The sequence below is a fragment of the Cololabis saira genome, chromosome 10 (genome assembly GCF_033807715.1).
Source record: "Cololabis saira isolate AMF1-May2022 chromosome 10, fColSai1.1, whole genome shotgun sequence".
In the NCBI taxonomy this organism is placed as follows: Eukaryota; Metazoa; Chordata; class Actinopteri; order Beloniformes; family Belonidae; genus Cololabis; species Cololabis saira.
This window is the reverse complement of record NC_084596.1, coordinates 6873087-6885912: the sequence shown is the minus strand read 5'-3', so window position 1 is coordinate 6885912 and position 12826 is coordinate 6873087. Positions and strand designations below refer to the sequence as shown.

At 49.7% G+C, this 12826-nt stretch overlaps 2 protein-coding genes across 2 annotated transcripts in view; one reads left to right on the top strand and one right to left on the bottom strand.

The window, feature by feature from the left end:
• lamc1 (laminin, gamma 1) overlaps positions 1 to 4544 on the top strand; it is an 84001-nt gene extending 79457 nt beyond the window's left edge. Inside the window, exons 25-28 of the mRNA XM_061731615.1 lie at positions 95 to 294; positions 478 to 636; positions 735 to 834; positions 1808 to 4544. Coding sequence (XP_061587599.1) covers positions 95 to 294; positions 478 to 636; positions 735 to 834; positions 1808 to 2064 — 716 coding nt within the window. The 3' untranslated portion in view covers positions 2065 to 4544. The remainder of the gene's footprint in view (positions 1 to 94; positions 295 to 477; positions 637 to 734; positions 835 to 1807) is intronic.
• A 2279-nt stretch (positions 4545 to 6823) lies between these two features.
• Positions 6824 to 12674, bottom strand: LOC133451792 (zinc finger protein OZF-like). Its single transcript, XM_061730936.1, has 2 exons — positions 12350 to 12674; positions 6824 to 8987 (listed from the first exon to the last, which is right to left on the bottom strand). The coding sequence occupies exons 1-2, from the start codon at positions 12591 to 12593 to the stop codon at positions 8023 to 8025; spliced, it is 1209 nt and encodes a 402-aa protein (XP_061586920.1). The 5' UTR covers positions 12594 to 12674; the 3' UTR covers positions 6824 to 8022.
• Between the last annotated feature and the right edge of the window lie 152 nt (positions 12675 to 12826).

Below are 12826 nucleotides of genomic sequence, written 5' to 3'. Positions count from 1 at the left end.
CCCAGACCCAGTATTAGCGGTGGGTGGAGGTCCAGCTGTAGCGTCGTTAGCGGATCAGAAATAATCGGCGTACTCGTTTCTCCACGACCCGCAGACTTCGACCGGAGGGTCAACGACAACAAGACTGCGGCGGAGGAGGCCCTGAAGATGATCCCCGCCATCAACGCCACCATCCGGGCGGCGGTGGAGAAGACCCGGCAGGCGGAGGCCGCCCTGGGCAACGCCGCCGCCGACGCCCGCGACGCCAAGGACAAGGCGCAGCAGGCCGAGAAGATCGCCACCGACGTGCAGAAGGTAGGGAGCCCCGGCGGCTGGTGGACCCCCCCACCCCTAGCTATGACCCCCCCCCCTCACCAACCATGACCCCCTCACCAACCATGACCCCCCCTCACCAACCATGACCCCCCCCTCACCAACCATGACCCCCCCTCACCAACCATGACCCCCCTCACCAACCATGACCCTCCACCCCCGCAGGGCTCGGCCAGGACCAAGGAGGAGGCGGAGAAGGCGTTGCAGAACACCACCAAGCTGGAGCAGGAGGTCAACGACATGATGGGTCAGCTGAGCGCCGCCGAGGCGGAGCTGCAGAAGAAGAAGCTGGAGGCCGACAACGACATGATGATGGCCGGCATGGTAGGAGCCCCGCCCGCTAACCCGGGCCTCGTTAACTCAAGCCTCGCTAACCCGAGCCTTGCTAACTCAAGCCTCGCTAACGCTCTTCTGCCCCGCAGGCGTCGGACAGCGCCAAGGAGGCGGAGGACAACGCCCGCAAAGCCAAGAACACGGTGAAGACGGTGCTGAAGCTCATCACCTCGCTGATGGACCAGCTGGGTGAGACCTGGGCGCCGCCCTCACCGCCCTCACCGCCGCCGCCACCCATCGGCGTCCTCGCCGCTCTAACACTGTGTCCTAACTGCATGCGACGCGAGTGAGCGTCAGCGACAAAAACAATTCCATTCCTTTATTTTCTATTGGACTGTCCTAACTGGCCGCTAGCGGCGCACTGTTTTGAGCTGGACTTTTGTCGGACGCCCTGCTTCTATTTTCTTCCTGTCGCTCGCGTTGAAAGCTCTGTAGGAAACAGTTATTTCAATACAAGAACCTCAATAAAGTGGCAGCTGCTGGAGGGAGATCGCCAGGGAGCTGGAAGGTTCTGATAAAATAATAAGATATAATAATAAAAAATATAATAATAATATAATAATAAGATCATATTTATTTCTACCACTTTATTGAGGTTTTTGTAGTGAAATGAGGAGGAATCATAGAGATAACTTCTCATTTCAACTAACTGGATCAGCCGTTCCTCATCATGACTGTTCCCTGCAGCGCTTTCAACGCGAGCGACAGGAAGAAAATAGAAGCACATTTAAATATCACAATATCAAGCTTGTTTTCTGTTTAGAAACTACAAACGTAGGAAGATTACAAGTACTCGCCCATCTTTTACTTGTCTCTTTACTGTTTTAGGAGTTTCTTTCAGGAGCGCACGGGCGGGTGAATAAAGGCTGATTTATGGTTCCGCTAAAATCGACGGCGTAGCCTACGGCGTAGGTTACGCGGCGACGCGCACAGTTCGGTGCGCGTCACCGCGTAACCTACGCCGTAGGGTCTGCGTTGGTGTAACGCGGAACCATAAATCAGCCTTTTAAAAAGCAGGTTTCAGCTGTCAATCAAAATAACGTGGGGGCCCTAACGCTTTCATTGTGGACAGAGCGCGTCTGATGCCACGCAGTGTGACGCGATAGTCGGACGCTCGCGTGCAGTTAGGACAGACTGTAACGCAGCTCTGTCTCCTCCCCAGGAAACATCGACAAGGTGGACCTGAGCAAGCTGAACGAGATCGAGGAGTCGCTGCGGCGCGCCAAGGGCAGCATGGCGGCCGGCGAGCTGGACAGGAAGCTGGCGGAGCTGACGGACGTGGCGACCACGCAGGACGAGATGATCCGCGACTACGACAGCCAGATCAAGGAGATCCGCGCCGACATCGCCAACCTGGTGGACATCAAGAACACGCTACCCGAAGGCTGCTTCAACACGCCGTCCCTGGAGAGGCCCTAGCCCCGCCCCCGGCCCCGCCCCCTCCCCCGACCCCCCACTCACGTCTAACACTCGGCTAACCGGCCAACTTTTACCAAAACTACTTTTTTACTCTCAGATTCTCTTTGCCAACGATTCAGCCGCGTTCAGGAGGGAAGCCGCTGCGTGTAGCTTTCAGGAGACGCGGCGAAGGACCTCAGCGGCGCCGAGAAGCCGCAGCAACCAGAACCACAGACCCCATGTGACTGCAGCCGTCTGCTCCGCGCAGGAAGTGCGGGCGTGGCTCCGCCCCCTTCAGGCCACGCCCACATGTGAAGGAAGCTCCTCCCACAGCGCCGCTCCCGCCTCAGCAGGGAAACGCCCCACGCCTGCCCGTCAGTATTGTCTCTCCACCTCTCTCACCTCCAGCAGGCGCTGGTGAAACCCTCTTCACCCGCCCCCGAGTCCCAGAGACCGTGAGGTTCTGGTCCAGTTCCGGTTCTGGCCATTTTTTGGTCCAGTACTGGTCTGTTTTTGGTTCGGTTCGGCTCCAGGTCCAGTTCTGGTACTTTTTTTTTGGTCCAGTTCCGGTTCTGGTCTGCAGGCTTTTTAAAGGTTGCTGAGACTTTTCCTGGGAAGTTGAGCGGGAACATTTTTATGGTCCGTTTCCAGTCCGTTGGTGTCGTTTGGTTGTCATGGCAACGAATAGGGCTGGGCGATATGGACCAAAAGTCATATCTCGATATTTTCTAGCTGAATGGCGATACTCGATATATATCTCGATATTTTTTCTGTGCCATAATTGGGGTTTCCCCCAAATCATTATAGCATAGCATCTCTGTTAGCTTCATTTTTTTCTGAGGCAAACCCTTAAAAAAACAGTCAGTTTTAATACAAAGCCTCGTGTCAAATGTCACACAGGTTCCTTTATTAACAGAGGTCTGCACAATATCAAAATGTATAAAACAAATGAAATAAAAATAAACTGCCTGCATATATAGAATAAAAATGATTCTTGAATAAAATAAAACAAATATCTCTTTCCTGCATAACAATTAAATTAAAATACACTGTAATTAATACAATGTAGACAGTAACAGGCAGACTTTTCCACTGAGGTTGACAGTTGTGCAAATAACAAAACATTTGTGCAAATCTCAAATAAAACATTCAAGTCAATATCACAAAATAAGCTATATCAAAATCATTAAAAAAAAATGTAAAAAAAAATATATATATATTTTTTTTTTAAATCGATATAAACGATATTGTCTCGTACCATATGGCGTTTGAAAATATATCGATATATATTAAAATCTCGATATATCGCCCAGCCCTAGCAACGAATGTTTGATGTTTCCCGTTAATTCCCCGGAAAAAAGTTTCCAAAGTTCACGTTTAGACGAGAACCCGGTGCAGAACCTGAGACCTGGAACCTGGACCTGGACCTGGACCTGGAACCTGGAACCTGGACCTGGACCTGAAACCTGGAACCTGGACCTGGACCTGGACAGTAACCGAGCTGTTGCCGGGATACGAGTCCCTCTGGACCCGGTTCTTCCCGGGCCGGATCACCGGACCTCCTCGTGGGCCTTCGGGGCGCCGCCACGTTTTTCTCGCTACCGCTCAGACGCCGCCAAGCCACGCCCACTTCCTTCCCCCGCGCTAACACCCGCTTCCTTCCCGGCTAAACCGACACTATGCAACTTTGTACATTTTACCTGATACACTGGTGCTAATAATTATTTCAAATGTTATATTTTTGTGTGAATGTTTTTTATTATTATGATGATGCAGAGTGACGAGTTTATCTGTGTAAATATACGATTCAGGACCCATGTATCACCTGAGGGGGGGGCGCCCCCCCGACCCCGACACGCCCCCAGTGGCCTTGACACTCCCCTAGCGGTCCGTACCGCCCCGACACTCCCCCACCGGCACTGACACTCCCCCGGGGCTCGTACCCGCCCCCAGCCCCCCCCCGACCACTGCGGTGCCCCCGCCTGCTGCCTTATAGCGACGCCTTTACGTTTGTGTTGTATTGATTTTGTGGATTTCCAGGAGGAAGCGGACCGAACCCTTGTGGGGTTCCGACCCGCTAGGAGTGGACGCCGCGGGCGCGCTAGTGTTCTCGTTTGTGCCTTAAGGTGGACCACTTCCTGTGTGGGAACTGCAGCAGGTTCTTCTTCAGAGAACCCGGTCCCTGATCCAGAACCTGGTCCGGCAGGTCCGGGGCGCCGGCTGCCCGGTCCCGGGTCCCGGTCCCGGTCTCGTCCCCGCGGCCGTCATGTAAACAGTGTTTTAAGTTATATCGTACCAGTTCCTCCAGCTCTGGCGGGTGACGCAGCAGCTGGACGCCCCCGTGTGGGCCACGCCCCCGTGTGGGCCACGGCCCCTTAGGCCACGCCCCCGGGGCGGTCATCTGTCCAGCTCTCAGGACCCGCCTGTTTGAGGACCCTGTTTGTCCGCCTGCCTGTAAATCCAAACTTAACATTTCAATAATAAAAGAACGTACTACAGGATCTGCTGTGTCATGTTGGTTTCTGCCGACTCACCGAGTTCCTCTTTTAGCTAGTGTTCAGTAAACCTCTAGTTAGTGTTAGTAAACCTCTAGTTAGTGTTAGTAAACCTTTAGTTAGTGTTCAGTAAACCTCTAGTTAGTGTTCAGTAAACCTCTAGTTAGTGTTTAGTAAACCTCTAGTTAGTCAGAATCAGAATCAAGTTTATTAAGTCAGCTTAGAAAACCTGTTATAAGAGGGAGGGGCCGAGGAAGGTGTTGAGTTGAGGGAGGTGTGGTTATCAGTAAGTATATGTGTAGTGATGAGTCCGTGAACTTCGCTCAGAGCTGCTCTCAGCCAATGTCCTTGATGTTATCAGACGGCTCGGTACAGTTCTGGAAACAGGTCCGCAGATGTTCGTGGGAGAGGGGAGGGTTAGTGGGGGCAGAGTCATCTTGTTTACATTCCACCAGGGAGATTGTGACCAGAGCCCAGAAAGACCGGCCCAAAACCGCCCTGTCAAGGCCAGATTATAGAATCAACAATTATATTGCAAAAACAGGCAGCCTCAGTAATTTTCCGTCTGCCTTCAGTCTCTGGTTCATCAATAGCGACTCCAATCAGACGAATTTGTGATCAATTTCCGCCAAGCCGAGCTTCCAACTTCTCCAAGGTGTTATCCATCTTGCTAATGAGCTCAAAGACCGCCGGCAGCCTGCGATTCTGTTCGAGAATCGCATCCAGCTTACGGCTCTGCTCCCCCAACGTTAAAGTCTGAGCGTTGATCGCTTTGCTTGACCCTTCAGCCACGTCCGGCAGCTCTGAAAGAGCCAGAACAGCTGTCGACGACTTACGCGTTTGTCGGTAGACCAGGAATCCCCCTCCTCCTATCAAGACGCTAATCAAGAGAAATCCTGCTATCATAAATCCAATTATGAAGCATCTTCAACGTCCTCGACAGACAGAACCGCCAAGCACAAAGGTTTCCAGTATTTGTAGGAATCCATTCGGGGCAAGAGGGCTCCCTTACCCCATGACTTCTTGTCGCAAAAATTTGGTCAATTGTGCTGAGAGACCAGTTAATCAATTCCAAGATTGTAGAGTTTCGGAGGAGTGAAAAGAAGAGACTCTGAAGACGAGACAAACAAAAGCAGTAGCAGGGCAGATTGATAAGGGAGAGGAGCAGAAAAAGCGTCCGCCTTCGCCGAGAGCCGGAAGAAGATAGTGTTAATAAACCTCTAGTTAGTGTTTAGTAAACCTCTAGTTAGTGTTTAGTAAACCTCTAGTTAGTGTTTAGTAAACCTCTAGTTAGTGTTAGTAAACCTCTAGTTAGTGTTTAGTAAACCTCTAGTTAGTATTGTAGTGTTGTACAGGCAATAACTAACTGTGGTATAATGAGCGTATACCACGGCTTCTATTCTAAAGCCTTATCACAGCAGATCATTCCGCGTCAGGGAAGCAACAATGTATCCATGACAACAACCAACTGTTACATATTTTTTGACGGTTACAGCAGGTAGCAAAAAGTAGCTGGTGTTAAAATGTATTTTTTATTTTCATAAACAATTAATTAGGCATGTTCAAGGTAAACTTTGATCTCCGGGGAGTAGCTAACGATGGATGAATGGATTGAGGAGTGCCTGTCTCCGAAAAAAAAGACGAGCAAAAGACGACATGCGGAGCTACAACTGGAGAGTGAGAGAAGTGAGGCCAGTGTCAGACAGTGTCTAAAAAAACAATTCAATCACATTTTAAGAGAGTTTTATGGCACTGTCAGAAAATTCAAGGGTGAACTCTATGGACTGAGCAGCTACATCAGTCTGCGCAGGACTCAACAGATATGTCAACGACCCCCCCACTCTGAACTAACGTCAGGAGGGAGTGGACTATTTTTCCACAGTGGGACTATTTTTACTGGATAATATGTATTTCTGATAAATTAAAAACAACATAAAATAGATTCTGTATTCCTCTTTCACATTTACATAAATGGTAACCGTTTTATAAAAGCAATACATCACTTCAGACCAAAATAACTTCTTGAAACTAAAGCTGAAAACTGATTCTTATAATAAATACGTGAATTACCGTATTTATTACCGTATTTATTATCATATTCATAAGACGGTGTTTTTTGCATTGAAATAAGACTGAAAAAGTGGGGGTCGTCTTACATTTGGGGTCTAGACATTATACCCATTCACAACGCTAGATGGTGCCAGATATCTTTAAATACTGAACTTAACTCCCCAGTTAAGAAACAGAAAATGGAGAAACATAGCGACAATCTGGAGAAAAGTGGGTGGAAGATCGGCAGGTTAACCGGCAGCTGAGAAGTTATGATGTTGGCGCGGCGCGTGGCCGGGGGGGCTAGCGCTCCCAGCGCGACCGAGCCGCGGAGGAAAGCCCAGCCGGCTGGATCCCAACAGATGGTGATAAATGAGGCAGAGTCTTCAAACAACTGCAAAGCGGCTGTGAAATATGGTGTAACAGACGTACTGTAATTATTTTCTGTATAAAAATTGAATTTGGTGTTCAAAAAGTCTTTTTTCAAACTTGAAAAAGAGGGGGTCGTTTTATATTCGGGCCGATACGGTAAGTGTATTTAGTGAATTCACAAGTTCTTCTGTTGTTTTGAGTCAACTTTCCCCAAACAAGCCCGCTAGTTAGCAAGTTAGCATACAGATCTGGCAGGCGACGTTAAACTCTAGCATGTACACTAATATTTAAAGTATATTTACCAACCTGTGATACAGAATAGAAGAGACATCTCACCAGTTCGCTTCACGGCAGGAACATTTATTCTTCTACAGTAGAAGTACCGTTACTATCTTATACCACCAGCGTGATGCGCCACCTAGCGGCTTGGGTGTGAAATAGCAGTGTGAAGTATCAACGGTCCTGCTTAAACCTTGAGTTTATGACAAATGTATTTGTTTAAACTCAAGAATATATCATAAAAATGTGAAAATATTCCCACACGATACAGGCATGATGCGCCACAATTCAGCATTATTTAAACTCTCTTACCAAAAACCATACTTTGATAAAAAAATATTTTTTAACTCGACAGTTATACAGAATCCAATAAATCCAACCAAAAAACATTCTTATAAATCAGCCTTTGGAGCTACATCACTGAAATCAATAGGATGTTTTTACATCACAGTAAACAACATCTTTGCAAAGTTTAAAGTTAATTAGGCAAGGCATGACAAAGTTACGATTTATTTGGATAGTTCATATTTTGAAAAAAACGAGTGACAGATTTCTCCAGACACCATGTGTTACAGTGTATGTTTTTTTAGCCTGTTGAAAGGCATCTGATCCTGCAATTTCAGTGTCCTAGGAAAAACCAGTGATTTTTAATGATTATTTTACCAGAAGTTCCCAGAGGGCCCTAAAAAGAGAGAAAAAACCTTTTTCAACTTTTTTTAATCAACGTTGACTATGCTCAGTCGTCGTGCTGCTGAGCGTGAATGTCTGCAGAACCTCCCACCGGTCAGTCCGGCGGCGCGGCGCCGGTGGCATCGAGGTGGACGAAGGTCTTCCTCTTGCAGTCCTGCGTCCTCATGTGGCGGCGCAGCGTGTACACGTCGCTGAAGCTGCGGTTGCAGCGGCTGCAGCAGTACGGCCGCTCCTCCGTGTGGTGCTTCATGTGGTACTTGAGCGGCGTGCTGAGCATGAAGCGCTTGCCGCAGACGGGGCAGCCGTACGGCCGCTCGCCCGTGTGCGTGCGCAGGTGAATCTTCATGTCGGAGCTGGCGGCGAAGGCCTTGCGGCAGACGCGGCAGCTGTAGGGCTTCTCACCCGAGTGCGTGCGCAGGTGGCGGATCATGGAGGACGTGATGTTGAAGCGCTTGCCGCACACGTGGCAGCGGTGCGGCTTCTCGCCCGTGTGCGTGCGCATGTGGATCTCCATGTTGCTCTTGCGGCTGAAGCGCTTGCCGCAGACGCGGCAGCCGAAGGGCTTCTCGCCCGTGTGCGTGCGCGTGTGCACCTCCAGCTCCACGCGTCGCCGGAACGTCTTGCTGCAGAAGCCGCAGGCGTGGATCTTGAGGTGCGTCTGCAGGTGCTCCAGCAGGCTGCGGCGGTCGGGCTGCGGCGCACCGCACACGCCGCAGCGCCGCCGCTCGTCCTCGCCGTGGACTTCGGCGTGGTTCCGGAGCGAGCCGTGGTAGCTGAACGTCATCCCACACACCTTGCAGGAGATGGCTCCGCCCCCTCCCTCGCCGCCCGCCCCAGAAGGCGGGGCCTCGCCACCCTCACAGGAAGTGCTGGGCTGGGCGTCGTCCTCCTCCAGCTCCTCCTCCAGCTCCACCTCCAGCTCCACGGCGTCCTCGGAGTCGGCGTCCGGCTGCTCGCTCTTCAGCTCCTCCAGAGGAGCGCCGCCCCCCTCCGACTCCTCCTCCTGCTTCACCACCGGAGACTCCGCCTCCTGCCCGTCACCATGGAGACACCCAGCATCTGCAGAGCAGGACAGACGTAACGTTACTGAGACACAACTAGAGATGCACGATATTGAAATTAGGACAACATCCGATATTTTCAGGGTCAAATCTGTTGATTCCGATACTTAACAACATATTTGTATTTTTCGTATTAGGCCTACTGAACACTACACACAACCATCCATCCATTTTCCACTGCTATCCGGAACCGGGTCGTGGGGGCAGCAGTCTCAACAGAGATGCCCAGACCTCCTTCACCCCAGACACTTCCTCCAACTCTTCCTCCATCTGTTCCTCCATCTCTTCCTCCAGCTCTTCCTCCATCTCTTCCTCCATCTCTTCCTCCATCTGTTCCTCCATCTCTTCCTCCAGCTCTTCCTCCATCTCTTCCTCCATCTCTTCCTCCAGCTCTTCCTCCATCTGTTCCTCCATCTGTTCCTCCATCTCTTCCTCCATCTCTTCCTCCAGCTCTTCCTCCATCTCTTCCTCCATCTCTTCCTCCAACTCTTCCTCCAGCTCTTCCTCCATCTCTTCCTCCAACTCTTCCTCCAGCTCTTCCTCCATCTCTTCCTCCATCTCTTCCTCCAGCTCTTCCTCCATCTCTTCCTCCATCTCTTCCTCCATCTCTTCCTCCATCTCTTCCTCCAACTCTTCCTCCAGCTCTTCCTCCATCTCTTCCTCCAACTCTTCCTCCAGCTCTTCCTCCAGCTCTTCCTCCATCTCTTCCTCCATCTCTTCCTCCATCTCTTCCTCCATCTGTTCCTCCATCTCTTCCTCCATCTCTTCCTCCAGCTCTTCCTCCATCTGTTCCTCCAGCTCTTCCTCCAACTCTTCCTCCATCTCTTCCTCCATCTCTTCCTCCATCTGTTCCTCCATCTCTTCCTCCATCTCTTCCTCCAGCTCTTCCTCCATCTCTTCCTCCAGCTCTTCCTCCAGCTCTTCCTCCATCTCTTCCGAGGGGAGTCTGAGACGTTCCCAGGCCAGCCGAGAGACATAGTCTCTCCAGTGTGTCCTGGGTCTTCCCCGGGGTCTCCTCCCGGTGGGACATGCCTGGAACACCTCCCTAGGGAGGAGGGACATGCCTGGAACACCTCCCTAGGGAGGAGGGACATGCCTGGAACTCCTCCCTAGGGAGGAGGGACATGCCTGGAACTCCTCCCTAGGGAGGAGGGACATGCCTGGAACTCCTCCCTAGGGAGGAGGGACATGCCTGGAACACCTCCCTAGGGAGGAGGGACATGCCTGGAACACCTCCCTAGGGAGGATCCAGGAGGATCCGATACAGAAGCCTCAGCTCTTTCTTCACCACGACGGTCCGGTACACCGTCCGCACCGATCCGTCTGTTATTAATTAATCAATTTCGAATTAAAAAACATCATGCAACCGTGGCCTGTGTTTTGCCTCAACTGGTACAGGTAACTAACGGCGCTTTCCCACTAGAACCTACTCAGTGCGCCTCTACTCACAACGTCCCCGTCTTGTGCTTTTCCACTACGGGTGGAGGCGTGTCTAACGTGCCAAGTAGATACTTTTTCTGTATCTATTCTGCCGAGGTTCTGAGCGCCGGAGTCGGCCCTGGATCTGATGTCATCACAATACAGACCACCGATTGGTCGGGGGGGGGGCGTCAGACGTTTGAATCAAGAAGTGGGAAACAGCGCGAGAGCGGCTCGCAGTGATTTTATCCAACAGGCAAACGTCTGTTTCTGATCCAACTCTGAGGTGCAGATGTTCATAAACCTGGTGCTGAGGAGAGAATTAAAAAGGGATCTAGACGGGCGATAAGGAACGACCAGATCTACCAGGAGCTCTGTCACTTCATAGCTGCTCACGGCTCCAGCTGACTTTTCAGCAGCCGAGACAAACTAAAAACATTAAAAAGCGTTGCCGCTTGAAGCTTCTCTCACTCTCATTTTTTAACTTGATATCCAACACAAGCCACAGACCCAGCAGCACATCTATCATCTCCTCCAGGTTCTACATCATTAGTGTTGTTGTCTTCTCCGTTTAGATCAGTGTTTCTCAACCCTGGTCCTCGGGGACACTGTCCTGCATGTTTTAGATGTTTCCTGCTTCAGAACACCGTGATAAAAGTACCTGTGTCATCAACAGAGTTCTCCAGACCTGGATGAAAAGCTAATTAGGACCATTAATTAGAATCAGGTGTGATGATGGAGGGAAACATCTAAAACATGCAGGACAGTGTTCCCGAGGACCAGGGTTGGGAAACACCGGTTTAGATACACAATCAAATACGTCACAGCAGCTTCGCCCCAACCTCCTACTTCTCATCTGGGTGTCTAGAGCACGCACTGACACAAATATTGTGCTTGATCTACTGTAAAAAAATAAGTCAACTTTTTGCATGAGATTATTATGTAGATCAAGAAAGACTAGTCTTTGTATAAACTACTTAATTTTTTGTTATAAATAACCAATTTTGCAAGTACAATCAACTTAATTGTGTTAAGTTTACTTTATTTATCAAAATTAAGTTGACTTTACTTGCAAATGAAATTTTGTACATACTGAAAAATGTTGTCGTTTATAGACTAGTCTTTCTTGATCGACATAAAAATCTCATGCAAAAAAGTCGACTTCATTTTTTTAAAGTAGATCAAGCAAGATATTTTTTACTGTGGTTTCTACTTAAACAAATAAAACATGTTTCATCTAAACGTTGGTCAATCTGCCCAATAGATTACAATTGTTAAAGGAAAGGTAAATACAACAAGATCATTGCTTGTTGTTTGTGTGTAAATGTAAAGATTGCCTGGGATTACATAAATACTGCTTATTAAGGAAAAAATGCACAATGTCTTGTTTTTTTGAACAAATTAAGATTAAGTTCAAAACTAGATGTATTCATGTAAAAGCAACAAACTTCATTTTTAATTGTTAATATCACAGATTTAAATATGTTATATTTACATGCGCTTAGATTTATTTTTTCCAGAGGCGAGACGAGTATACAGGACTGTCTCAGAAAATTTGAATATTGTGATAAAGTCCTTTATTTTCTGTAATGCAAAAATGTCCTACATTCTGGATTCATTACAAATCTACTGAAATATTGCAAGCCTTACAGAAAAGCCTTACAGAAAACTCAAATATCCTATCTCAAAAAATTTGAATATTCTGGGAATCTTAATCTTAAACTGTAAACCATAATCAGCAATATTAAAATAATAAAAAGCTTGCAATATTTCAGTTGATTTGTAATGAATCCAGAATGTATGACTTTTTTATTTTTTTAATTGCATTAAGGAAAATAAATAACTTTATCACAATATTCGAATTTTCTGAGACGGTCCTGTAGGTACTAGTAACAGAACCCTGGTTAAAGGCCGAGCTTCGGACCTCCCCGTGGACCGGACCTGCGTGCGCGGCTCCGCGGCTCCAGGCCGCCTCCCGGGCCGGACTGGGCTTCCCGTCCCCGGGCCGGTCCCGGTCCCGGCCCCGGTCCCGGTACCGGTCCAGCAGCAGCTGGTCCCGCTGCTCCAGCACCGCCCGCTCCACCAGCTGCAGGATCTCCTCCGCCGCCGCGGCCAGGCGCTGCGCCACCAGGGCCCGCAGCTGCTGCAGGCCGGACATGGTCCCGGACACGCTGGTACCGGACATACTGGTTCCGGACTGGTACCGGACTGGTCCCTGCTGCGGCTCGGAACTCGGAACTTCCGCCGCCCTTCACAATAAGAGCCGGTTCCGGACGGGGGAGGTCGGGCCCAGTTAGGGTTTAGGGGCGCGGCCTCGTGACTGACGCCGCAGAGCATCCCCCGGTGTGAGGATGCTGCGGCGTTGCCTAGCAACAGACCGCCACGCGTGTTCTGGGAACCAGCGGTTCGGTCCATCCC